This window comes from Fusarium subglutinans (assembly GCF_013396075.1).
Source record: "Fusarium subglutinans strain NRRL 66333 chromosome Unknown NRRL66333_c0000079, whole genome shotgun sequence".
Classification (NCBI taxonomy): Eukaryota; Fungi; Ascomycota; class Sordariomycetes; order Hypocreales; family Nectriaceae; genus Fusarium; species Fusarium subglutinans.
This window is the reverse complement of record NW_023502142.1, coordinates 1-26810: the sequence shown is the minus strand read 5'-3', so window position 1 is coordinate 26810 and position 26810 is coordinate 1. Positions and strand designations below refer to the sequence as shown.

At 46.5% G+C, this 26810-nt stretch overlaps 10 protein-coding genes across 10 annotated transcripts; 7 read left to right on the top strand and 3 right to left on the bottom strand.

Annotated features, from left to right (window-relative positions):
- Window positions 1-361: 361 nt before the first annotated feature.
- On the top strand, window positions 362-1732 carry FSUBG_6873 (C6 zink-finger PRO1A; the record flags this gene model as incomplete). Its single annotated transcript, XM_036685118.1, has 2 exons — window positions 362-1174; window positions 1232-1732. The coding sequence occupies 2 exons, from the start codon at window positions 362-364 to the stop codon at window positions 1730-1732; spliced, it is 1314 nt and encodes a 437-aa protein (XP_036537602.1).
- Window positions 1733-2715: 983 nt separating this feature from the next.
- Window positions 2716-3831, top strand: FSUBG_6872 (HTH-type transcriptional regulator yisV; the record flags this gene model as incomplete). Its single annotated transcript, XM_036685117.1, has 1 exon — window positions 2716-3831. One exon carries the CDS (start codon window positions 2716-2718, stop codon window positions 3829-3831), a length of 1116 nt encoding a protein of 371 aa, XP_036537601.1.
- Window positions 3832-4248: 417 nt separating this feature from the next.
- FSUBG_6871 (pisatin demethylase) lies at window positions 4249-5939 on the top strand (the record flags this gene model as incomplete). Its single annotated transcript, XM_036685116.1, has 4 exons — window positions 4249-5079; window positions 5139-5372; window positions 5419-5739; window positions 5793-5939. 4 exons carry the CDS (start codon window positions 4249-4251, stop codon window positions 5937-5939), a joined length of 1533 nt encoding a protein of 510 aa, XP_036537600.1.
- Window positions 5940-6093: 154 nt separating this feature from the next.
- FSUBG_6870 (uncharacterized protein) lies at window positions 6094-6566 on the bottom strand (the record flags this gene model as incomplete). Its single annotated transcript, XM_036685115.1, has 2 exons — window positions 6094-6467; window positions 6518-6566. The coding sequence occupies 2 exons, from the start codon at window positions 6564-6566 to the stop codon at window positions 6094-6096; spliced, it is 423 nt and encodes a 140-aa protein (XP_036537599.1).
- Window positions 6567-8134: 1568 nt separating this feature from the next.
- Window positions 8135-11536, top strand: FSUBG_6869 (transcriptional activator Mut3p; the record flags this gene model as incomplete). Its single annotated transcript, XM_036685113.1, has 6 exons — window positions 8135-8239; window positions 8292-8509; window positions 8567-9163; window positions 9705-10952; window positions 10998-11268; window positions 11321-11536. The coding sequence occupies 6 exons, from the start codon at window positions 8135-8137 to the stop codon at window positions 11534-11536; spliced, it is 2655 nt and encodes an 884-aa protein (XP_036537598.1).
- A 6116-nt stretch (window positions 11537-17652) lies between these two features.
- FSUBG_6868 (uncharacterized protein) lies at window positions 17653-18336 on the top strand (the record flags this gene model as incomplete). The annotated part of the gene is made up of 1 exon (XM_036685112.1): window positions 17653-18336. One exon carries the CDS (start codon window positions 17653-17655, stop codon window positions 18334-18336), a length of 684 nt encoding a protein of 227 aa, XP_036537597.1.
- Window positions 18337-19037: 701 nt separating this feature from the next.
- Window positions 19038-20658, top strand: FSUBG_6867 (dityrosine transporter; the record flags this gene model as incomplete). The annotated part of the gene is made up of 2 exons (XM_036685111.1): window positions 19038-19379; window positions 19435-20658. 2 exons carry the CDS (start codon window positions 19038-19040, stop codon window positions 20656-20658), a joined length of 1566 nt encoding a protein of 521 aa, XP_036537596.1.
- A 179-nt stretch (window positions 20659-20837) lies between these two features.
- Window positions 20838-22457, bottom strand: FSUBG_6866 (C6 zink-finger PRO1A; the record flags this gene model as incomplete). Its single annotated transcript, XM_036685110.1, has 3 exons — window positions 20838-21749; window positions 21796-22226; window positions 22274-22457. 3 exons carry the CDS (start codon window positions 22455-22457, stop codon window positions 20838-20840), a joined length of 1527 nt encoding a protein of 508 aa, XP_036537595.1.
- A 620-nt stretch (window positions 22458-23077) lies between these two features.
- On the top strand, window positions 23078-25138 carry FSUBG_6865 (glu asp-tRNA amidotransferase subunit A; the record flags this gene model as incomplete). Its single annotated transcript, XM_036685109.1, has 1 exon — window positions 23078-25138. The coding sequence occupies one exon, from the start codon at window positions 23078-23080 to the stop codon at window positions 25136-25138; it is 2061 nt and encodes a 686-aa protein (XP_036537594.1).
- A 168-nt stretch (window positions 25139-25306) lies between these two features.
- FSUBG_6864 (uncharacterized protein) lies at window positions 25307-25831 on the bottom strand (the record flags this gene model as incomplete). The annotated part of the gene is made up of 1 exon (XM_036685108.1): window positions 25307-25831. One exon carries the CDS (start codon window positions 25829-25831, stop codon window positions 25307-25309), a length of 525 nt encoding a protein of 174 aa, XP_036537593.1.
- Window positions 25832-26810: the final 979 nt, after the last annotated feature.

The window sequence follows — 26810 nt, the reverse complement described above, 5'->3', positions numbered from 1 at the left end:
TTTTATGACTTCACACCTGGTCTCTAAACCCGGCATATTGTGACTCACTACAACCAAGTTAAGTAAAACTTTGAGAAAAGTACTGGCTGGATGGAGTCAAAGGCTTGCCTTGGTAATTCTTTTGACTGAAGGACTCTAGACTTAAGCCACCCACTAAGCTAACCGCGCTAGACTTGAAGAAGCTTTGCTGGGAGGGCAAGTCGAAGCGCCTCCGAGTCTGAAGCCCGGAATACGCTGCGATTTGCTGGGGACAGAGTAGTGGGGTAGCATGACCCCAAAAAGCTCCACAAACTCCGAGTTACCATACCTACGTCGTTCCTTTTCCCCCTCCATCAGAGATCAAACAGCTCAAGCAGCAGCCATGAGATCATTCCCGAGTGGCTGCTGGACTTGCAAACTCAGACATCGGAAATGCGACCTTCAAATCCCTGCGTGTAGGGAGTGCACAGAGCGATCCATCCTGTGCCATGGCTATGGCTCCAAGCCTACGTGGATGGACGGATCAGCTGCTGAGCACGAAGAGCTTGGACGAATCAAAAGGGCTGTGAAACAGCATCTTAAGAGGATTCGAAGGGTTCAACGGAATCAGAGCCCTGGAAGAGGTGTAGCAAACAGGTCTCCGCCAGAGAGACATGTCCGGACCCAGACTCTGTCAGCTCCTGATGCTACGGAACTTTCGCATGCTCTAGATCATGACTATGATGATTCCGAGGCCCTAACACTGCTTGTAGATACCGAGAGTAATGTTTCACTCACAAGAAGATCTCTTCAGGAGAATGAAGCTACGCCACCAGTCACTCCACCACAAGATCCCACTTCCCCTTACCTCTTGCCACCGAGATTAGCATCTATAATCATGTACTATCTCGACCATGTATTCTTCTGGCAATTCCCTTATTTCCAGTCTTGGTCCTGTTTGGGCAACAGAGGCTGGCTTCTCATCTTCCTTAACAATGGCGGCTCGCTGTCACGCGCTGCGTTTGCACTCTCCACTTTACACCGAGATGCATCCCGGAAGAGGTGCTCATATAGCCAAGAAGCCTTCGAGTTTCACTCAAAAGCCTTGAGGGAGTTGCGCAAACTCTCGCAACATATTGAGACCGAGACACTCCTTAGCGATCGAACCAAGTTGGCCGAATTTATAGCTGCAAGCCTGACACTGATAAGTTTTGAGGTAGGTCACGAAATGAACCGTGCATTACTGAACTAACCAATCCCTTCTATTTTATAGGTGTTCAATGGAGCTGAGTACGATTGGGTGCCGCACCTCGATGCTGTGACGGCTGTCCTCGCTATGCATTCACCGGACGCGCTACTCCGGGCTTCATCACCACCCGAAAACACAGTGCCTTCCCCAATCAATTCTTCCCGTGATGGTGATCTTCATCACTCACTACCTGATTTCAACTTTCTTGTGGCAGAAGCATTGTGGCATGACATCTTGGCGTGTGCCACGACAGGTCGAGTTCCACGAATACCTTATCGGCAATGGCTGGAGGGGTCAAGTCTTCCAATGTCTGATTTGATGGGATGCTACAACTGGGTCATGATTGCTATTGGAGATTTGGCATATCTGCAAGCCTGGAAAAAGGATATGAAACAACATGGGAGCTTAAGTATGCCAGAGTTGGTGAGAAAGGGTCAAGAAATAGAAAAGAGACTGCAAGACGGCATCACCGATCTAAAGCAAAATGCAAAGGCAAGTAGTAGCAGCATTCAGAGGACGCACTAGTACATAACTAACAACTCAAACTTCAATAGGTAAGGACCAGTATTCGAGGCAATATTTCACCGGCGCCATGGGTCTCTCACATTTTCGCACTTGCGTCCCTGGTCTTATCAAGTACAATAGTCTCCGGTCCCTCCACCTCTCTTCCCGAGGTCAAAGCTGCGATTTCAGAGTCAGTCATTGTGCTGAGGGACTGGCCCCCAGGTATCCCTCTCCGGGGGCTTGTCTGGCCACTCTATATCATTGGGTGTATGGCCGAACCGAGTCTATATGGTGTTTTTGAGTCACTGTTATCTAGTGTTTTGGAAGAAAGTGGAGGGTTTGGGAACAGTGGTACTGTCCTTAAGCTCTTAAAAAGCCGTTGGGACGCACCGCAAACTTGTAGTCATGATGAGCTGGAGTTGGTATTCCAAACAGGTGGCAATGTGTTGCTTACATAGATTCTTTCATTGGTGAAAAGGAACTTTCTATGACTTTCTTAATATGGAAGCCCGTTGACAGGAGTCCGATATCGAGCGCGCCATACATAATATATTCAATGAGTAGCTGCGTGACTTGAGCTTGAGAGCTAAGACGTTCTTCTCCAAATTTGGAGGAGAGGCATGGGTAATCATGATCTCCTCACTACATTTGAGATATCTGGCAAAGCAGACTGAGACTTCAACAAGCGCCATAAAAAAAATGCCGATGCGTATACTCCGTACCTTGTAGCGGATACATGCGGCTCAATGGCAGCCATCCTGGGAGGGCAAGTCGAAGCGCCAGTACTGTAACTCGAGAAAGCGTGGAGTCAATTGCTGGCTGGCTCTTAGTTATGGTATCTCTTGTTTGCATTAGTCTAGTCTCTGTTAAATCACCGTGAGCTCTTATATATCCATGTCTCTCAGCGCTTTCAAAACAATCAGCCTCCCATCTTCCTCAATTCTCAGACATTCATAAAGCTTATTACTCTGCCCTCATTACATCAGATCACGATAAATATCACAATGAAGTTTGAGCGCATGCCCATTGAGATTGAGTCGCCCGAGGAGTATGGCTACGACAAAATCAAGTACAATCTCTCAGAAAGCTCCGTCACCGACCAGACACTCGAGTCACTGGATATAAAGATCCCAAATCTCACCCTCCTGTACAATGAGCACCGCGGCGAGACCAAGTTGCGAGAACTTATCGCTAACGACGCTGGCGTGAGTGCTGATGGCGTTCTCATCACCTCAGGGGCTGCTGGGGCACTGTTCATCATCACGACCTCTCAATTAGGTGGTACCCCCAACTCAGAGCGTAACCATCTTGTCGTGGTGCGACCCAACTACGCAACCAATCTGGAGACCCCCAAGGCTGTCGGCTGCGACATCTCATACATCGATGTTACTTTTGAGAATGGCTTTCAGCCCAACATCGACGAGGTTGAGGCTGCTATCAAGTCCAACACTCGGCTCGTCTCGGTTACATGCCCACATAACCCTACCGGCTCCACACTCTCTCGAGAGGCACTCGATAGGCTTGTTAGTATCACGAAGACGAAGGGCGTTTTGCTTCTTGTCGATGAGACATACCGGGATATCGCTTTTGCTGAAAAGCTTCCTGTTGCTGCATCTTTGGGCGACCATGTTCTGAGCGTTTGCTCGCTGTCGAAATCCTTCGGCATGCCTGGAGTCCGCATCGGTTGGCTCATCACCACCAACAAGACACTTCAGGAAACCTTTCTTGCTGCAAAGGAACAGATAAGTATCAGCGGCAGCGTCATCAATGAGTGGATCGCAATCGATGTCTTGTCCCGACGTGAGAAGATCTTGAGCGACACAACAGATGAGATGAGGGTCCGACTTCAGATGGTTGAGTCTTGGATAGAAGGCGAGGAGCTGCTGGAATGGGTCAAGCCAACTGGCGGCGTTGTGTGCTTTCCGCGTATCAAGCAGGAACCCAAAGGGGGCCTTGCAGCGTTTTACGAGAGGCTTCTCAATAAGCATGCGACATATGTTGGACCTGGTCATTGGTTTGAAATGTCCGATAGCTTTTTTAGGCTCGGCTATGGATGGCCCACTCGGGAGGAGCTTGAAGGAGGCATGAAGGCAATCTCTGCTGCACTGCGGGACGAGTAGGACCAATGATTCAAATGTTCAGTGACAGTAAGATATTAAATAAAGAAATGGAGGGTGCATTACTTATCATTGTTCGCTTTGAGCTGTCTGATAGACCTTCCAGGCTCGACTACAAAATGCCTCGGAGGGGTAGATGGCGTATTGGAAAAATATCTCAGCGGCGCGAGATGCTGCATATGCAGATAAGCCAGAATAGTCACAACGACCCATAATATTCTCAAACGCTCCAGTAATGCGTCACTGCTGCATCAAAGCCAAGGCCAACTTGCATGCTCCCTACCGCCGAAACTGGGCATTATCGCCGCCTTCAAGAGGGGTTTAGACAACGCCACGGGGTACATAATTCCAGGCCTACCAACTATTTCACGTTGGTCCGATCTCTTCTGTCCTTGATCAAACCCAAGACAACTGATCAAGATGCTTCTTGAGTGCTTGAGATCCAACCATTGGTGGGTCGCCGCTCTGGCTATTATCACTTGGTACATCACCTCTTCTGTCACATCATGGTATCGTCTACGTCATATCCCAGGGCCTTTCCTAGCCAAGTTTTCATATCTATGGCTTGCCCGATTAGCACTAAGTGGCAAACAGTATGAGGCTCATCTTGAGCTCAACAAGAAGTATGGTCCTATGGTTAGGGTCGGCCCTTACGAGGTCTTGACAGATGATCTGGAACTACTGCGAAAGATCAACGGTACAAAGAGTTTGTATGCCAAAGGAGCATCCTACAGTGGTTCCCGATTGAATCCCTGGCATGAGTCACTTTTCATGATGAGGGATCCGATAGCCCACGATAAACTGAAAGCAAAGCTTATATATGGTTACAGTGGTAAAGAAACGATGGGTCCAGAAGCTGCTATTGACGAGCAGATCATGAACCTTATCCGTCTCATACAGGAAAGATATTTATCTAAGCCCAAAGAGTTCCGTCCGCTTCTATGGTGCAAGACGGCAGGCCTCTTTACTTTGGATGTTATCTCTCGCCTTGCCCTAGGCCAGGCATTCGGCTGCTTGAAGAGAGACGAGGACATGCACTGTTTCTTTGACACTCTGAAAGATTATCTGCCAATTATCTCGTTGACAACAGATGTTCCTTGGCTTCGGAATATTGTGTTCTCTCCCCTCTTTCTCTGGCTGTTCGGTCCGAGTATCAAAGACAAAAAAGGAATAGGGAAGATGATGGGCCTCACCAACCAGGTCGTTGAGGAGTTCTACCACGGGGATGGTGAAGTCAAACGGGATATGCTTGTAAGTTCCCATTCTCTCCCACTTGCGGGGTTTGAGAGCTTTACTGATACTTCCGGAAGAGCTCATTTAAGAGACACGGGTTGACTCAAGACGAATGCGAGATTGAGTCAATATTCATGTTTGTCGCAGGATCAGATACCACGGCATCTGTCATCAGAGCAGGCATGCTTCACATTCTTGCGACGCCTCACGTCTATTCTCGCTTGAAGCAAGAAATCGCAAACACTATCCGTGAAGGATGGGTTTCGAAACCAATCAGCAATACAGAGTCCCTTTTCCAACCATATATACAAGTAAGTAACATAAATTGTTCATCGAAGGGTAGCTAACTGTAAACAGGCTGTTGTATACGAATGTCTTCGAATCCGATCTGTCTCGACCAACATGAGTTTCAAAGAGGTTCCAGCTGGTGGTGAAGTCTATAACGGAAGACTTCTCCCTGCAGGTACCAACATAGGAATCAACTTCTCAGGACTCCTCCGCTCGGAGACCCTGTTTGGCAAGGATGCTCATATCTTCAGACCAGAAAGATTCACCGAGGTTGATGACAAGACAAGTGCTAAGATGAAGCGAGACGTTGAAGTGACATTTGGGCTTGGGAGATGGAGTTGCTTGGGAAAACCAATCGCGTTGATGGAACTAAACAAGATCTTCTTTGAGGTATGGATTGAGCTGATACAGTGGAGTTGCGTGAATGCTAACGAGAACTCTAGCTCTTTCGCCACTTCGAGTTTCAACTGGCTGAGCCACACAAGGCAATGCAGTTCGACTCCTACATGTTGTTTCGTGATGAAGGCTTGGTTCTTAGGGTCACTGAATCAGACCTCAAAGATCTGAAGTCAACACGAGAAGATGTATAGTAAGAGAGTAAAATAAAGACCTTTATGCTAGTGATCTCTTCAACGACTTTCTAAGACAGTGCAGCTAAGATAATGTGTATAAAAAGGCCGCAGTTCCCGAATTGGACGTGAATGTATCCAATGTTAAACAAACTGACCAGCCACGATGAGCCTATCAGTCCCACTGAGCTTCCAGAACCTTCGACTCGGGTTCCCACTGATTTATGCTGGGGTCGTTGGGATATCCGACGTATTGGACGAAGCATTCCGTCTCCGTACCCTGTCCATTTTTTCTGCGCCCGTGAGCATAAAGGATTCGCAGAGGACAGGCCTCCACGCCTTGTGCATCTCTCCCGCCAACCTTCTTCCAGTAGGCGAGGAGCTTTGCTTCATCGCGCTCGTGAACAAATCTTTCGTCGATCCAACCCTCCCATCTGGCCCTGGACTTTGAGCCCCTTATAAATAAGGCCACGAAAGGGCCGTCCTTGTCGCCGATTGTATCGACCTTGTGCTTGAGAATTAAAAAGCTGGGGTGCATATCGTCCATTGCTGTGGTATGTCAGAATCCAGGTGCAACAGAATAGAGGGATGTTACTTACGGCTGGGGACTATAGCCCAAGAATCAGGAGTGGAAGCTGGAGAAGCCATTTCTGACAGGTAGGAGTGAGTAAGTTGATTGTTGTTATTGTATTATACAGCTCTCGTGGGAGATGTTTGTGAATGAAAGGTCAGATTGGTAGGAATGTTGGGAGGGTTGAACTTGGTCGGGAAGAGGGGACAAGAGGGGTTTTTATAGGAGACATCATTAAGCTTGACTTCTAACTTTGAACCAACTTTCACCGCATAGAATAATAATATTGAAATAACTTTGAAATGTTGTGAGAGTCACCTTCTAGGTTTCGATTCTACCAGCTAGTATGCTGCAGTAATTGGTTGAAATTTGTGGTATATTGTCTAAGTTCGGATTTACAGGTTAGACATGTTGCTCAGACCTTACATCATTCCATTAAATCCCACCATTCTGTACAGGTTAAAACTTAAATCCCAGGCAACCTATATAAATTTGTAGTCATTAAAGTTAAAGTAGCGGATCGAAGTTATAATTCGTAACCCTTTCTTCTGATTGGTGATCTATGCCGTTCACACGACAGACCTACATTTAGACTTAACGTACAATGTTCTCCGTAGTCGATCGATTTGTGGGACACTCCTGGTGGAATGTCCGTGTTGTGACGACAGGGTAGCTAGCCTTGTAAGTGAGTTCCAAACTCAATATAGCGAAAGCCTTCTGAAAGCCTTCTGAAAGCGCCCAACCTTCTCAGCCTTCCTGACAAAAGTCAATACGGGAAATTTCGAATGGCTCGAATCCATGGACTGTATTGGTAGCCCCACTAACTCTGAGAAAGCTAGTCTTTAACCTGTATCCCTAACAATACCTTGGATTTGTCAAAGCTCACAACTTACTTTGATGGAAGAATAACAAGTTAGAGAGTCCTCTAGTTGTTTCTTTCGGTGATGATGGACATTTAACTTTGTATTGTTATAACCAATCACCCAGGGACCACGGCGGATCTTGGTTGGTTGGCCTCAGTTTTTACATGGTGATTTGGACACTTTTCGCGGTGATTGGTCTACTGCCCTACTGCCTCCCTAATTGAATTGATGCTGGAACAGACGTGGAAAGCATCATTATGGCAAGAATTCTGTCTCGATGGGCGCGCAAGGGAATATCTTGTATTCGCTCTCAATGCAACTGATTTGCACCTGAAAGACACGTGGTCAGACGTTTCCGAAAACCATAACAACATCAAGTTATGCTTCTTGTTCACGAGACTCTTTTTAAGCACGAATTGAAGATTGCATGACCCATACCCACGAATATAAGGTTCGGCAAGTGTTACAGCCCCTTGCCTTTGTTCCGGGAATTCTGGAACGCAGTCTCGGGAGCATTTTAATTCCGAGTCGGTAATCATCCTTTGCTTTACTAAGGAACCGCGCGTCTTTTACTAATTCACATCTCAGTGTATGTCGTTTGTAATATACTACCGATCTTGATCAGCATATTTAACACGCTGGCACGTAGATATATAAACGGTCTCCATACTACTCAGAACGATTTCGAGAACCATAATCATCATCTCTCTTCTTGACTCTTTCTAGATCGGCAGACATACCCCATTTCCGAAAGACAAAGCACCAAAACAAAACGCGAAACCATGGCTATCATCGCTGTTGCTGGAGGGGCCGGAAAGGTCGGCCGTGCAATTGTTGAGGCAATTGTCGAAAAGGGCGAGCATACCGTGCTGGTCCTAGCCCGTGAGGTAACTATCCCGCAACGCAAGACTGCAAGAAGACATCTCACACATCTTCCAGGTTAAAGATGTACAAGGAGCCCAGGTGATCGCTGTGGACTACACCGACGTGGACAAGCTTGCAGCTACGCTCGAGACTAACAGCATTGATACTGTTATATCCACCATTAATGCTCTTGACGACGTCTCGGCTGAGCTGAACTTGATCAAGGCAGCTGAGAAATCAGCACCTACCAAGCGATTCATCCCTAGTATTTGGGGCGTCAAGTACACTGAAGAGTTAGTTCTGCTGTACTAGTGAAATTTTGGAATAACAAAACTGAACTGCGTGGACAGTATGGTACCTTATTTCCCCATCGCTCAGGCTAAGCTCAACCTCCTTGCTGCATTGGAAGCAGCCTCGAGCCTCGAGTACACCGCCGTGTACAACGGCTACTTTGCTGACTACTGGGTGCTCCCCAACGTCAAGTCTTACCAAAGCCCCGTCGTCCTGGTAGTCGACATTGCGAACAATTTTGCCGCTATTCCTGGATCTGGCGACGAGCTCGTAACCTTTACGCACACCTTTGACATCGCAGCCTTTATCGCGGCCCTCGTTGGTGTGTCCAAGTGGAACAAGGAGTCGTACATCATTGGCGACAAGGTCTCGTGGAATCAATTCGTGCAGTACGCCGAGGAGGCCAAGGGTGTCAAGTTCACCGTCAAACACGACTCGATCGAGGACCTCAAGGCTGGTAAAATCACGGAGCTGCCATCTCACCCTCACATGTATCCCTTCTTCCCTAAACCGATGCTGCAGGGCTTTTTTGCTGCTTTTGGTCGCATGTTTGTTGAAGGGGCGTTTGACCTCAAGCCTGAGCGTACACTCAATGAGCAATTCCCTAAGGTCAAGGCACGAAAGATCAAGGACCTTCTCTTTGAAGCTTGGGGCCAGTAATTTAACCTCCAGCCTAGACTATTGGGGCTGAGCAATCAACGAGCAGCAGGTAGAGCTAGCCTTATGGAGAAACAAGGATCCTTGTCCGTGATTACTAAGGGTTGTGATTGTTGATCGGATGTAATTTGATTCCGATGCTGACTTTTTACCACAATGATAAATTTTTCCATTAACTTTAACAACAAACATCAAAACCTTGACTTTTCCTTGTATAATACTCCGTATCAATTATCTAAACCTTCGAACACGAGGAGCGGAATGGAACCCCAAGAACCGGCATGCGTTGGTGATGGAACAAGTAGACGAATTGGGAATGTAAGCCCCCCACAATCTGACGTCTTACCCTGCAGGCCTAAGTCCAATAGGCTTGTGTCCCTTGTAAAAGCAGCAAGGTACGATGTGACGGCAAACTACCAAGCTGTCAGAGATGCTTAGAGCGGAAGAAGACATGTCACTACGGCGAGCGAAGAACAAGAGGCCGTGGCAAAAGGTGCGTCTCCGTCATCGCCTGGAATACTTATAGTTGACCTCGAATAGCAAACAGTACATTGAAACTCTCGAGCAACGCTTGAAGAATGTCGAAGTCGCATTGCAAGCCTCACCTACAGCTAATGAAGAGTCGAGTCCGAATTCTGCAGAGTCAAGACAGTCCCATGATACATCCAACAGCCATTCGACATCAAGTGCCAATCGAGCCCAACCTCTGCCGTCAAGATGGTCGGAAGACATCACAAGAAACATAATCCATGCTCAGAAAAACAACAGCAATATCGAGCGAACAGTCTTCGCCCCACTTCCCCCAAAAGAGCACATTATACACTTCATATCGAGCGCCTTACAGGACATGTATGAAGCACAGTGGCTCTTCAGCACTGAGCATGTTCTGCAGCTTATCAATGACCAGTATTCGGCCGGGTCGTCAAACAGTCATGCCAATCCTGCTCGGTGGGCAACCCTGAACGCTCTGATGGCCACGGGCGTTCACTGGAAGGCCGACAACAATGCGATACACGAATTGTTCCCCATTTCATGGGCATGGTTCAAAAATGCGTTTGCTATTTTTCCAGAGATCGCCATCAACGGTAACGGCATCGACTCCTGTCAGGCCATGATTGCTATGGCCCTATTCATGAAGGGAACTGCTGACGCCCGGGCATACACCGCCCTGCTATCCGCGAGTGCGCATGCTATCGACTGTATTGGCCTGCATTCTGAAGATCTTTGTGAATCGAGTGACTTGGTCGATATAGAAATGCGTAAGCGGTCCTTTTGGACTATATACGTACTCCGATGCAATGCATCGCTGAACCTTGACATTCCCGCACCGTCTGATCCGCTTCGCGTTGAGCTTCCATCACTTGGCCTTCCACTGGATACTGGTTTCAGCATACACCAGTTAAGGCATATGTCAACTTTGGCACTGATTCAGTCGAGAATAAGTCGATGCTCTTGCTCATCACTGTCCAAGAGCAGTGATAAGATGACGCAGGCTCTCGCTAAACTAGACAACGACCTCGAATCGTGGAGGACGGGACTGCCTACACAAGTTCAACTTACAACATCGGCCCAAGTGGACAATCTTGACATCATACAGCTCCACCTTTCCTACTACGCTTCTACTTGGAAGATCTATACGGCTCTCGCGAAGCTCTGTAATGTCCCTCTCACGTCGATCGAACGAGAACAGCTAAATCTGCAACTTAGTACGCTTGTCCCCACGCAGAGCGCCAGAGCCACGATTTCTTTGCTGCAAGGTCTATCCTCACAGCCATTTGCTTCTCTCTGGTACGGCGTTCATCTAATTATATAGTTTCCAAGCTGATGTTCCAGGCAAATGATCTGCTACCCGATGTGTGCCGTTCTGATTCTCTTGACCGCAGTGCTCCATGGTCCCCAAGATTCACAGACGTCTTTGAACGTCGAATGGATTGAGAAATTCGTTGTATTTCTGCAGAGCTTCCAAGACCGAGAAGGATGCGATCTGAATGGCCTTATCGAATTTTGCTCCAAGCTGTACGATGTCGCATCGTTTGCACAAAGCGATCCAACAGATCTAGTAAGTGAAAGTGAATATGGCACAGACCTTTGGCGGGAGTATACGGTAAGTCTCAATCATAAGAAAAGTCAACAAGTCGCCCTCGCTGACCTCTTAGGACTTGCGTATCCGCCTCCAAGGTTCTCGGGACCCGATGCTGCTCGCCCAGGGTCTTCTAACCAATATGCCGATTTTAGGAGCCAAGGCAACAGAGGTATTCTCTGGAGTAGTAGCAGGAGCCAGAGTAGACGGGTTCACGCAGCTTGTGCCAAATGTACTCAAACCGAGGTCATTCAACTTCTTTGGCTACAATGAAGCTACTAATAGGCATTAGACAAGTAGCACATCAATACCAGCCATATTATATGCATCAGCCCAACTCAACGATAACCCTTGGTCTTCAGCGCTATCAAGGATGACCCATATCTGCTAGATCGAATCCCACTGCTTGCTCATATTACCCAACTTATATCCAAGTACTCGCTTCCACCATCGCTCCCATACACCGCGCCGCCCTCTTATGGCATTACAGCTTGCAATGAACGCCGGCCACGTGGTTGGCGCCATCGAAATGACCTGCCCATTCTTGGTCGTCACTGACTTTAAGTCTTCAGCTTTGTTCACATGCGGGTCGACTTCATCAACAACTCGTGTGAGATCCGAACGCTTCATCTCTTGTATGCGAGTGTAGTAGTAGATAAGAGCTGCTGGATTCCATCATTTAGCATAATGAGCAAAAACGGACCAATCTATCCCATCCACTGTAAGAATGGTTGTGAGATCCTCATCTTCCAATCGCCAAGCTTCAAGTGTGCTACCCAGATCTTCACATGCTTGTAGGAACTCCGCAGGTAGTCTCTCACTCTGCAATTGAAAGCGAGTCAGATGCTTCGAAAGGCGGCGGGTCTCATTGATAGCCAGTGTGACGGTTGGTGTAATGCCGTGAGTAAATACATAACAGTCACTAGATTGAAGAATGGAAGTATCAGAGATGGTCCTATCATCCTTATCGCCCCAAGGAGAGAGCGAAGGCTCAGACGAAGTGGTTTCTGACAAGAGGGCCGAGTTCGTTTAGTCTTCTAGAGGCTCAACAGCCTCCATCGACTCCGTAGACTGCGGAGCTGTGTGGCAGCTTGAACGTGCAAACGAAAGTCATCGCATTCACCCGAAAAACCTGCAGACTCGAGGTTAGCAGGCTTAATGAATTGAAACAGCATGTATAACGGACGCCTATGGTACCAAGGGACAGTACAGCAAGCATCAGGGCCTGGTAATTTGCAGTGGGCGGCGCTTGCGTGAGTGCAACTTGCAATGATTGGATGGGACTGGTTCGATATCTAGTCCCGAGCGCATGATAAAAAGTGTCGTGCTTGTTGCACGGCCAACAGTGGTACGATGTGGATGACAACAAAGACTGATAGAGTGCAGTGTAAGCTGTCGCCCTGGAGGTCGTGTTTACATTATAGCCAAACAATCCCTCCATTGTCGTGGGGATATAGAGGCTTCGAAATGGGGTTTCGAAATGATTCAAGAGAAGGAGAACTGCTGCCACGTGAGTATAGTAATGATGAATCAAATGATCCTGTTGGCAATTACCAGACATGAAATGGTCAGGTTGCCATATTATGATGTTGCCGTCGTTTGACCTCAGAGACGTTTGCAGTACCTGGCAATCCCTTTCGCCAAGTTCAATATCATCATGTCCTCCTATCAAGATGTCTTCGGGTTCGTCCTCGTCTAGGAACGATTCTCCAATAGCGTTGATATTAAGCAGTTCGTCAATGTCCGTGGGAGACGAAGAGAATGACGCAGCTGCCAGATTTGATGGGAGCCAAAAAGCTGAACTCGGTACCGCATCACCGTCACCCTTTTACGTCCCTTCTTCATAGAGAACTGTATCCTCAGGTTGGGAGGGACTTGTAACTGCTGGTGAGTGAGATTCCGTAGCTAATGCTGCCTGCGGTATAATCCCACGTGACTTTGTTGGTGTAGCAGCCTCATCTGATGTATATCGTATGACTATGAATGCTGAGACTGGTCCCTGGCACAAACCCTCTTTATAGTCGACATACTTGTCGATGTTTGAAAGAAACCTATCCATGGTTTCTGCATCATAGACTTCAACATCCCGACCTAGCGTAGAATCAATATTAAGTCAATTATCAGAGGCTATTTAAACATACCTAACTTTATGCGCCTGAGCGCCTGGAGTACTGGGCTTGGACCGGCATTTTCTACAGAATTGTATACCCCATGTAGTCTGATACCATAGCCGCTGCAAGCTATTCCTCTTTTCTTGCACCTTTTACAAGCAATCGGGTATTCGTCATACCTGACCTTTCGGCTTTTACATGTCCAGCAACTGGATTGGGCATCATCGATCAGCAGACTCCTCGGTGGTCTGGTCGGAATAAATTACCCCGTGTATGTCACAGCACGTTGGGTCGTCCTCGACAGCATTCTCTTGTGCAATGGGCGTGCTTGTCTCGTGGCTCCCGGATAATCGAGAACTAGGATTCAGTTACATCCTGATTTACAATCCCCCGCGGCTAAGTAGCGATTGTATCACGCGTTTCGAGTCGCCACTCCACTCCGTGTTGAAGTAGAACGATGGAGTACTATCCGCAGTGGCGCATGATAATAATAATAATTAATCGTCATAACCACACTATATTATGTCTTCATCTGGCTTGTACATTGACCCTTCATTCATTAATACATTGTCATCACCTTACTTCACAACACAGTATTGTTCACACGCCTAGAATGCACATGTCTTGCTTTGTATACCTTGAGATTACCTCATGGTCATCCAAGGTTCGTGGAATGGACAAACAAGGGTCTCCAAACTAGTCTATAGACTCATTTGTCACATGGAAAGCCTCAAACTAATCGTTCATTTAATTATGCCAACTGCCTCTTTGTTTTACGTGGTGGCGAGAAGAGAGGATGGAGGAGCTTCAATTAGTTTAGGCTGTTTATTACGCAATGGGAGTTTCAGCATTTGGTAGTAGATAGAATAAATTGTCAACAGTATCTGAGTATCCCTTCCTGTCTTACTACTGTTTCTCGCTACTGCTAACTCCTTCACCAAGATGTAAGAGCTAGCCCACCTGCAGTGACTATATAAGACCACGTAACAATACAACCCGACCAGTTCAGTGCTAGATATGCTACCAATTAACTCGAGGTCTGGATGAGACAAGTTAACACACTTACAAAAGGCCCTGATCTTATCAGCTGTTCTTTTACAAAGGGCCAGGAGGATACTGGTCACCACGGCAGTGGAGGATTGCCTCGCAACCTCGAGACCAGGGATTGGCATAGGCTTTAGGACGACAGTTCTGCCAGGATACAGTTCTAAGATCGCAAGGAGTGCCATCACGTCTGAGACCATCATAACTGATATAGTGCTGAGCGCTACCGAGGCTGACAAGGGAGAGGGCGGTGACGATAGAGAACTTCATCTGGGCTGAGGATGGTAAATTTGCTTAGAAAAATGAGTTGTGCTTGGAGAGTGATAGAGGCGAGAGTGTTGGTGTTTTGGTAAGTCTTCAGCAGTACGTTCTAGGTATTTATATAGACATTCTATCTATAGACGCCTAATCATGCACGGCATTAGCTATCACTCCTAAGAACAACAAATTCCCAAATTATTACTCCTCTCCTATTAGCTAGTCCCCTAACAGTACCTCAAGCTTACAGTCTAGGACTTTTAATATATTAAGCTTTACTAAGAAGGTAGTTTTGAAGCTATCTCAAGTAGCGCACCAACCAGTACTACTTGTTTTCCTTCTCACCCTTCCCGGAATCCTTGGTTATTCATTAACCCATGTTATACAATCGGGCCGTCTTTATATACCTGCCTTATAAAATCCTGCTTCAACTTGTAGTGGGAACTTGAAAACCAAGAGACTTTAACTAAGACCGTAAATCTTTCAAGGCCCTTCTTTACGAGGTCGCGAATGTTTAGCTACAAGCTTCAAGACATCAATGGAACAGGCGTCTCGGGGACTTTTGTAGCGCTATGACCGGGGGTATGTACAATACATACTCTCTACCTTACGCCCGACACTATTGAGGGACAGGTCTAGTAAGCAATATGTAAATAATAGCAGTATTGTAACCTTATATAGTGCCACCAAAAACATATTTATTACACAGATCTAAGAAGTTTGCTTAGCTAGAGAATAGAAAAGGTAGTGCCTTTTATCTATATATATTTAGTATATAATTTAGATAGCATAGACTGGTAAAGGTGAGAATAGGCACTGAATCACGTATAGTGTCATAGTAAGCTATATAATGTAAAAGCAAATGGCTAAAAGGTTATGGTTAAAATGAGCATTGAATATGCATAATAGGTAGGATTATCCACTGCGGAAATCGGCACAGTAGCAGCCCGGGCCATCCTTGAAGTATCGAGGCTTTTGCAGTCTAGCAGTCAAGAGCTAAAGCCATAAAGTTTACAGGCCATAAACATACATCAAATCCGGCTATCTAATTCCCATCGATCATTGTAATATGACCAACATAACAGACATTGATTTTAAGAGAGTACAGTATAGATTTTGCAATGCTGCTAGGTCCCCAAAGTTGAGTAGAAGAGCCTAGTAGACAATTCCAGGTTTTGTTAAGAACGGTTGGTCCAAAAGTGCTTAGATATTCTCCTATAAGACGTAGCAAACTAAAGACTATAAAAAGACACTAATTATCCAGAGCAACCTTGAAACACGCTATACACGTAAACCTCGCATGATTAAGCTTTTGATACTTTAGAGATAAGAATGCAAAACTCTTATTAAAGTGACCATGGGCTGCATAGTGCCGAGTGGGATGCAGGGGTTTTACAGCTAAGACCAGGCCTAATGGCCAACAGACTCCACCCATTACGACTACAGACACTCTGGTGCCGGAGTTGGCGGCCTCGTATAATGCACTTCAGAAACAAGTCGCCGGCAAAGCTATGTTAGTGTCTCCCGGTGGCCGGGGCTACCGACTGGACCGCTTGTCACAGAAGTGCCATGGACTTTTGTCTGTCCGCGGGGCACGAGTCTCCAGCCTCAACAGACAATGTTGCCAATCCCGAAAAGCAACGAAATATCCAGAAATCCAGCTCTTACAGTTTGTGAGCCTTGGAGTACTGCCTTTTGTGTGGTTTTCACTCTGGAACAGGATATAAGATACAGAAGCTCGCTCAGTTTTGCGTCGTTGTCTAGTTGAACCACAGCGAAGAGCAATGGCTTTACAGGAGGGATAAACTCTTTACATCCCACAGACCTTATGGACCCCCACTGGGAGCTCCATCGGGCTTGGATTGGATAGTGTTAATCTTGCAGGATTATTGGGTTGCCAAAATGCCTCAGCAGTCGAAGTTTCACTTCAAAACTATATCGTAGGTTGGACATGACATGGGTACAAGAGCGGCGGTGAAGAACATAAGATCTATCACAGAAGACAATATCACTCATCAGACATTGTAAAGGAAGCAGCGAAAGGTAGTTTATCCACTATTATATTTGAAAGATGGCGTTTATAATCGAGGAACAGATGACTGCGATGATTACCAACTTCCCAACCTGAACTTCGAATAGAGGACCAGAAGAATGCACCCTTTGACGTGTCTGGGCCACTTTGCAGGGCACTCGGTCTCTGACGCCCGCAACGAACTGTAACCAGCTGAGGATACGGATCCTGATACCTCGGCACATGCAGTTTGCGCAGATTTTACGGACAAGACTACAAGACATTTGCGACATATCCTTACATCCTGACGAGGTTATAGCCTACCGTACCGCAAAGGGATAAAAGCTTGCCGAAGGACAGTGGATCAACATCATTAGCTGCTGGGGTGTTGGGCATCATGGTGTACTCCAGTAGTATATTCCTGACATTGCTTACATTTATGAAGGATAATTGTCCAATCTACTAAAGTGATGAAGCTCAAACTTGTCAGCATTAAATCAGCAAATCTTAACTAGTTAGTAAAAAGACCTTCAGTAGCGACTTCATCATTCATGCAATGGAGAATCCCAACTATAATGGCAAGAATAACAAGACCATTAGCATCAAATGGCACACCGCAGTAATATTCAGCAACTCCGAGATATCTCAGGAAGCAAGATCTGAGTTACTGCAGCCAGGCTTCGACGAACTAATCATGTGCTGTAGGATGTAGTACTTAGAGGCTCTATAAGCTTGACAATCTATACCTTATGTAAACCTATAGGGCGCACGAGGCAGTCCGACAGCGGAGAGTGCTACTCCAAATATGGCACTCGAGAGCGAAACCCGTCCAATGAGGGACGTCGCATAATCATTTCGCCGACAATGTCTAGTTATGTCAGCTTTTTAAGTTGTTGGTTATAAATAACCTCACTGTGACTGGTCCAGCCCATCACGAAGTCGTGCTACACCTTGTTTTGCAAATACAGTTAAAGGCGCTCAAAAATGTCTGCGGAAAAACAACGCGCGGCCTCGCTCCGAGATGCGGAGAAAAAAGCTGTCGAGCTTTTCAACGAGATCGAGAAAAGTCTTATTCGCCCTGGCATCAGCGAGAAAGACTTGAACAATGAAATCCATGCTCTCGGCGTTGAACGTCACGGTGTGAGGACTCATTGGCATAAACGAGTGATTCGCAGTGGACCCAATACACTGAGACCATTCGAAGAGAACCCACCCGACAGGATAATTCAAGAAGATGACATCCTCGTCGTCGACCTTGGGCCTGTCTTTGAAGAGTGGGAAGCTGACTTCGGCCGCACCTTTGTTCTGGGAAACGACCCGAACAAGATCAAACTGCGGGACGCTCTCGAGCCAATCTGGATCAGCGTCAAAGCCAAGTACTGGGAGAATCCAGATATGACGGGAGAAGAACTGTACAATATTGCCAAGAAGGCTGCTGAGAAGGAGGGCTTTGAGTTTGGTGCACCGATTGCGGGACATATCGTCGGTTCTTTTCCGCATGAACGCATTCCTAAAGACAAGATCACCCTTTACATCGCTCAAGGCAGCAACAACTCTATGAATACTGTTGGGAAGGATGGGAACAAGAGGCACTGGATTCTTGAGATCCATTTACATAACAAGGAACTTGGATTTGGTGGGTTCTACGAGCAATTACTCACAGCCTAATGCCTCGTTACATTCCCATTTCTATAACCGTAGCAGGCTTGAAAAAATCAATATTACACCACATAACTATAGATGAGAAATACAAGTCTCGTTGACATGTAGGCTGGTGATACTCTGCACACTAAAGGTCTATGAATTAAATGTCAATGGATGCTCTGCTAGATTCAATGTTATAGCTACCGATCAAGCTGGATATGATGTCGCCGTGGGAAAGCTCCGTACTATTCTCTTCATTCTAAACAACCTTTTAATGGCTAGGAGTATTTTACTGGTGTTGGCTTTTATTTTATAGTAAATTACAAATTCCGTATTGCATAAGAGAAACCATAGCATGGAAAGTAGTTTAGGGTATCTATATCTCTTTTGCTTATATATAAGTTATACTCAAGGAAAGGCCAACAACTCAGGGAGTAACTAATTAACCTTCCGGTTACGGGACCCTTTATAACTTCCGACCCGACTTACCTCGTGTAATAGATGTAACCCGGTATTATACAAACTGCCATTATGTGTAAGTACAGTAATTGGTGTCGGCACCGATTCGGCAACAACCCAGCCGGGTCAGACCCACCAACAGAACCCCTGTTAATTGGCTGTAGTCTATGGCAGCAAAGACTACTTAAACTATTCATGCCTCAGAATAAATTTCTACTTCGATTTTTTTCAGAATGACAAAAGGACATTTAAATCATATTAAGGCAATGGCAAGCCCAGAAACAACTAAACCGTTAAAACTTGGCGGTGAAGGGTTGAGTGGACAGGATGCGCCACCGAGTCTACTGCAAAAACCCAAACCCGGTTCAGAGGAAACACATACTGCAAAACCGAACAATGAGCTGGAAGGAGGGGCTCGAACTGACCCTCTGGATATTCCGTATACAATATACACTCACTGGGAGAAGGTGGGTATCGTCTTACTCGTTTCATTCTTGGCCATGATCTCTCCTCTGTCCAGTACAGTCTTCCTCCCTGCCATTACTTCCATTGCCCGAGACTTGAACGTCTCTATCTCCCTTTTGAACTTAACCATAACAGCATATCTGGTAAGTCGCTGATTCGTCTCAAAGATATGCGGCCTTTTCATCTAACTTACGGTAGATCTTCCAAGGACTTGCACCATCAGTTATCGGAAACCTCTCAGATTCATACGGACGGAGACCAGCATACATGATTTGCTGCATCATTTACCTTGGTGCCAACATCGGTCTAGCATTGCAGGATAGCTACGCTGCCTTGCTTGTTCTGCGTTGCTTACAGAGCTGCGGGAGCAGTGCTACTATTGCCCTTGCAAGTGGGACGGCTTCAGATATAATCGTCCGAGCCGAACGTGGAAAATATTTAGGCTATTCTGCCATGGGAGTAACACTTGGTCCTGCTCTTGGCCCTGTTATAGGTGGCCTACTCGATGAGTATCTCGGTTGGAGATCCATCTTCTGGTTTCTGACGATTCTCTCTGGTGTGCTATTTCTCATCATATTTGTCTTTCTCCCAGAGACTTGCCGAAGTGTCGTCGGTAACGGGAGCATCACCCCACCATGGTGGAACATGTCACTCGTCGGATATCTAAGGCAGCGTAACACTGGATACACCGACGCGATTGCCGAAAAGCCTCACCAAAAACGACCAAACCCGATTGCATCCCTCAAAATCGTCTGTAACAAGGAAACCGGCATCATCCTTCTCTTTAGTTCTCTCATGTATGGCGGATACTATGTAGTCCTGGCTACACTCTCCACCCAACTAGCTTCCCGTTACCACTACTCATCTGTTGTAGTGGGATTGTGCTTTCTTCCTATAGGGATTGGAAGCATGTGTTACCGGTACACGGGCGGCTTCCTGATGGACTGGAACTTCCGTCGATATGCCAAGAGAGAGGGCATAGAGCTTGTCAAGAACCGCCAACAAGACCTCAGGGTGCTACCTATCGAAAGGATGAGGATAGAAATATCTTTACCATTGGTATACATGGCGTGCGCTATGATTGTTGTTTATGGATGGATCATGGACCAGAATCTGGGACTTGCTGGTATCGAGGTCTCCTTATTCTTTTTTGCTCTATTCTTTTCTGGGGCGCTCAACAATCTGAACACACTCATTGTGGATTTGAATACTGGTTCTGCAGCCACGGCTGTGGCGGCGAATAATCTCGGCAGATGCTTGGTTGGAGCAGGTGCGGCGGCTATTGCAAATCCCATGATCGATGGTCTAGGCCTCGGGTGGACTTCAGTCCTTATCTCCGGTCTGTGGCTCATCATAAGTGTTCTTCTTTGGGTAGTTATGTCAAAAGGTCGAAAATGGAGGATAGAAAAGCAAAAGGGCTAAGTATATAATGATACGTATTTAGTGTATAGAAGCCTTAGTAAATATAGAGGATATCTACTTCAGGCAGATTTTGTAAGCCTTATAGGGGGGTCCAGATAAAAAGAAGATGCTCCTCGTGGCCTTATTCTAACGACAGATTGACCCATTAAAGGGTGCAAAAGTCTATTTTATCATCGACTCTATATGAGAAGCGCATAGATACCCAACTGCTTCATAGTACTACTGCAGTCCCACTGTTCATTTGAGTGCTCAGCTCTATTCTTCCAACAAGCTCGCAAGATATCCCGAACAATTCCACAGTTTCCTATCATTACGGTTCCCTCAAATACTACACTATCCAACAATGCTTCAAAGAATGGCTGCTGGTCCGGATCCGCTAAACAGCCAGCGACACATATAGGCCAGCTTAGTTGCCGGGGAGAGAGCGTGGAGGAGGCCATTTTGATCTCGAGAATCACTCGGCTGACTGCTCTTCTCGGGGCTGTCGATGGGATGTTATCGGAAATCTCAGCGCTGATGGCCGCGAGCTGGGCCAGGGCCGCAGCAGCAAATATGCGAGTGACTGAATATTGCTCAGGTCGCTGCACTGACTTCGTGTGACAGGGTCTTTGACTTGATGGAGCTTTGGATGACAATCCTTGACATTCCATGGCGGCCATAGGAGTCGTATCCATAACATTCTCTAGTTCATCTTCGATCCGTTGCCACTTTGTCCGAAAGACCTCAAGATCAAGACTACCTTCGTCAAGAGAGTCAGACTTCCACTCAATCAAGACTGCAAGGTCCCCTATGGATTTCATGACTGAGTTCTGGCAACCCATTATATGTGCGAGCTGAAATGTGCAATTAGGCTCCAGCCACTCATCATATGGAAGCTTTGGTCTCTCCCGTGTGGCTACACAGGCCAGTAGATCGATCCAGAGCAGGACTGGGAGATGGAATGCCATGGCTGCAGTAGCTTTGCCTTCAAAGAGGGGGGTTGGAAGATGATCCGCTGGTTGCGGAAGGGGAGGCTGATTATGCATCATGACTGCGATGGAGGACATGGCAGATAAATGCGGTTGCCAGTTTGTCGCACTTCCTCGAAGGACCTGTTGTCTTTCAGCGCTCGTCCGGGTCGGTTTCAAGGGGATTTACCTCAAAGCTAATGAGGGCGATACCACAGGTGATAATCTCCACCAGAGTTTCATTCTTGGGATGCAGTTCATTGGTGTCAATAGATGAAAGAAAATCCTGTAATTGCCCAACAGCTTTGGTATGGAACTCAAGTTCGAGATGATGGTTGTCTGTCTCGCCCAACAGTGATCGCTGGTGCAACGCTGCGAGACCCATGGACGCGCGGTAGAGAGGACCATTCTTGCTAAGAAGCCAGAGAAGCCAACCTCTAGACAACCTTGATTTGTCGAAGAAAGGATACTGGTAGGGAAAGACGTGATCTAGGTAGTGCATAAGGAGACTGGCCTCGTCGAAGTGAAGGGGCTCGGCGAATGACTGTCCCGAGAGGACACGGCTTTGTAAGGATCGAGGTGTCAAGATTGGCGATGGGGCGGTTCCAAAATTGGGATTTGCTAATGAGGTGAGTAAGGATTCATGTTGGCGACAACCAGGGACTTACTTTGAGAAGCATTGCAGAATTGATTGCCTTGCTCGGCAACGCTTGATAGATTCTGTCCTTGACTTGTGTTCCGATTGTAATCTCTGAGCTGACGTGCCTGAAGCCTTTTCTTCTGCCTACAGTTCTTCTTTACAGCCTGTTTAATGCGCTGCTTCTCTTGATTTTCGCGTAGACCTCCGTCCATCCAGGATGGAACGGGCCCATAGCCATGGCACTGCATGTCCCTGCTGGTACATTGGAGACAAGCCGTTGGTGCTCCGTCGCATTTGAAGTGCCTGATCTTGCATGTCCAACAGCATGCGGCTTTCATCCGCCCTGTTATTGTCGGCATCTCAGGTGAAACAAACAGGGAGCGTGCCTCCACCATCTGTATCGCTGATGAAGGTCCCGAAGATGGAAGTGCACGTTCCGAGTCTCAACTTCGGGGGAAACCACTGATCGATTGATGTTAGCAGGAGGGGTTGGCCCATTTCCCGCAGTCGTTGGGGGTCGAGAATCGCAATCACCTTCCCTCTAGGGCTTAGCTTGTCCGAAGTTAAAGCTCGGAGCCAATCATACTTTGAATAGGCCATCGCTTTTCCGAAGGGACGGTCGACGCATTCTCGGAGGTCGAGACAGGTGACAACTTACAAGTCAGTCTCGGGCAGTATGCTCGGGCGCCATGTACCAGCGCAGCTTGGAAGACCGCAGCTGCATACATATAAATGATACGTTTCCTTACCTTTATCTCCCTCTTTCTCCAAGACTCCTACTCTTCAACACCCTCTGTCTATCTCTTACTTCTTGATTATCTCCTCGCCCAAAATGACCAACAAATCAGCCCTTAAACTGCCTGATGCCAGCATCAGCGACCTCAAACAACTGCTCGATACTCGAGCCATCACAAGTGTTGAGCTTGTCGCACTTTATCTGCATCGCATCGGCAAATATGACTGTCGAGGTCCTTGTCTCAACTCAATTACTCTGATAAACCCAGACGTCTTCACCGAAGCTCAAGCCTCGGATGATTACCGTGCCTCGGGAAAACCACCGCGACCTCTGGAGGGTATCCCCTTTACCGTCAAAGACAGCTACAAGGTTAAAGGCATGACTGTCGCAGCTGCATCGCCTGCCTTTGCAAAGCTCGAAGCTACTTCTGACGCTGCCATTGTTGAACTGCTTCGTAAAGCAGGCGCTATTGTACTTGGAAAGACCAACATGCCCCCGATGGCTGACGGCGGCTGTCAGCGTGGATTGTACGGACGGTCCGAGAGCCCATATAATCAGAAGTATATGCCCACCGCTTATGCATCTGGCTCATCTTATGGCTGCGGTGTGTCTACTGCCGCGAGCCTGGCTGCCTTCGGCTTCGCCGGAGAAGCTGTCACTTCGGGTCGCTCTCCAGCATCCAACAATGCCCTGGTCGCCTATGCACCCTCCCGCAGTGTGATTCCTCCCCGAGGATTATGGCCTTTGTATCCAACTTGCGACCAGGTCGTTCCTCACACAAGGACTATGGATGACCTATTTCAAGTTCTAAACGTTGTTGTCGCTCATGACGGCGCTGCCGGCGACGCTGACTTTTGGCGCTCACAGCCATATGTATCACTCCCCAGGGTTAGTGAGATTCGGCCTACAGACTATCTTACGTTGGCCGACCCAGATGCGCTTCGGAACAAACGACTGGCTGTTCCTCGATGTTTCATTGGAGTTGAAGGTGCCAAGCCAGTAAACGCATGTTCTGCTGGCGTCCAAGCACTATGGGAGAGAGCGCGCACAGACATCGAGAAGCTGGGTGCCACCGTGATTGAGACTGATTTCCCCCTCTTTGAGAACTATACGAGACAGGACTTTCCTGGACAGAGCATGAATGTCCTTAATCTACCCGAGGAATGGCCAGCGCTCGAGCGATGTGAGATGATCGCCTTGAGTTGGAACAGCTTCCTTCGCGATAACGGTGATAATGGTATACCAAGCTTCACATCTGGAGTCGAGCTTGACAAGATTCACCCTCACATCGCCCCAATGGACGACCCGTCTCAGCACACAGAGTCCCAGAACCAGGTCCGCTACGAGGACATGGTTACTGCGGTAGAAAGCTGGGGAGACAAGAGCCTCGCTGACTTACCTGGGTGTTGCGAGGCGCTCCAGGCCTTGGAGGCCATGCGGAAGAAGGATTTGGAGGACTGGATGGCCGAGAACAACTATGATGCTGTGGTGTTTCCGACCAATGGAGATGTTGCGTTGGCTGATTCAGACGAAAGCTACGAGTCGATGGTTTCTGCACTGCGTGATGGAGTCAAGTATGCCAATGGTGGCCGATCGCTGAAGCATCTTGGGGTCCCTTGCATAACTGTGCCAATGGGTAATCTTGCTGAAGAGAAGATGCCTGTCGGGCTATCTTTCTGCGGCAGAGCGTATGATGACTCTAAGCTACTGAGCTATGCTTTTGCCTACAAAAAAGCCACGAAACGTCGGGAGCTTCCACCTTTGGCGCCGTTCCTACCTTCAGATGAGATCACTGTCACCGTTTCTAGTGCTCCGTCGCCTGCGCTCGCAACACCAATTCTCAACATAGTATCTGTATCATCTACCAGCGAGGATTCCTCAGACTTGGATGTTCGCGTGGTAAAAGCAGCGGGAACTTGTCACTTGCCCGGCTCAACCGAGTCTCCAATCAGCTTGGAAGTCTTTGCCAATGGTGAGACAACATCCACCGTTAGTTGGTCCGGAAACGATTGGGTATGGACGGCTCGCCGCACTCGGCCCAAGCGGGACGACAAGTACCCAGCTCTAGCAAAGGTTCCGAGGGATCAGTTTCTTATTGTCTTCGTTGCCAAGGCAGATAATGGACGCTCATCAGGATCTTTCACCTTGCTTGACTAAGTAAAGACTATCCATAAAACTGTTTAGTATGAACCAAGAATTTGTTTGCTTTCATACCTCAAGCACCAGTCCATGATCTGCCAAATTAGCTGCCATCATGTTTCAGCGATGTCTATGAAATGATTGTGTTATAATGTAAGCAACGACAACCCAGTACTAGTGAATCCACTACCCCAACTTGTCTGTAACAAATCGAAAGGTCAAACCATCTACAGGCATATCCGAACCCATCTCTATACTGCATCGAACCACTTCATAAGCACTCGTCTCATATGCCCGCAGTCGTTCCTCTTGTTCTCGAGACTCAATAAGAAGCGCTTTTCCAAAGACTAAGTTGGTGCCTATTGGATCGTCAACCAAGGCATTACATCTTCCCCAAGTCTTCAAAGCTCCACCACGAATATTGGCCACAGAGCATCGGGCCTGGAAGTCGGGACCAAGTAGTTTCAACAGAACAGATGGATCAGTAAGCGTCCCGTAGAAGAAATACCAGACTGGATACTCGTTCTGTGAAGGGCGGGGCGCTATAGCTGGTCCAGGTCGAAACTGAGGCAGTGTTGTATCGAGACCCAACGTGGGGTACAAAGAAGTGGACGAGAGATCTTTTCGTGCATAGGGATCCTTGATGATGGTTGGTGTGAAACCTGGGTGGGGATGTTCCTTCAGCCATGCTTCAATGGCCAGCTTGTCCATCCCGTTGATCTTGAAAAAGGAACACGGTTGTCCATATAGGTTAGTGGCCGGAAGAACTTTAGTCGAGGACAGAGACCATAGGTCAGCTGCATAAAGCAGGGTTTAAAATTCCCATGGGTACCTAATAATAGCTTAATACCCCCCAGTTACCCAGGCATATAGTTAGGTAAATAATAGTATATATAGGTACCTATAGGTATTTTAGAAACTCTTTATACTACCTAAAAAATATATAGGTATTAAAAAGTACCTATAGGTACTTATAGGTAATATTATACTTTTTTTATATTACTTTAAGAAGTAGTATTAATATAATATATTTATAGTAATTACTTATAGTAATTTATATAAAAAGTATATTTAAATATTTTAAAATATAATAAATTAAATATTTACTATTTATAGGAAAAGTATTATCAGTTTCTAGCTAACTGCTTAATACTAGTAGTTTAAGAATTAAGTCTTTTAATCTAGCTTTTACCTTATAATAACTACTATAAGTTAGTATAATAAGTCTTACTTAGTCTAGGTCTTTTTAAAGGTATATAAAGACAGGGGTTAATAAAATCTAAGTTATAAAAAGACTAAGGCAGGCTTAATAGTATAGGTAATAGTAATTAGTTTATAAATAATAGTAAAAGTTATAAGTCCTGAGAATAGGTAAAAGATATTTATAATTAGGGAATAATAGAAAATAGTTATTAATAGGTTACTAGTAAAGTATCTATATAAATAACTTCTTCTTTATGTATTATTAGAAGGTAAAGGAAGGTTAGATACTGTAGTATTTCTCTAAGTAACGTTAAATAGGTAAGGGCCTTTTGTAGCTCTTAAAGCTATTCTGGGGAGTCCTTTATAAAAAAAGAGAGCTTAAATAAGTCTAAGTTAAGAGACTTTTAGGTTTAGTTTAAGGTTATTAAATAGAAATATAATAAGAACCTTTTTTTAATTAAAGAAACCTTTAATATATATTGTTTAT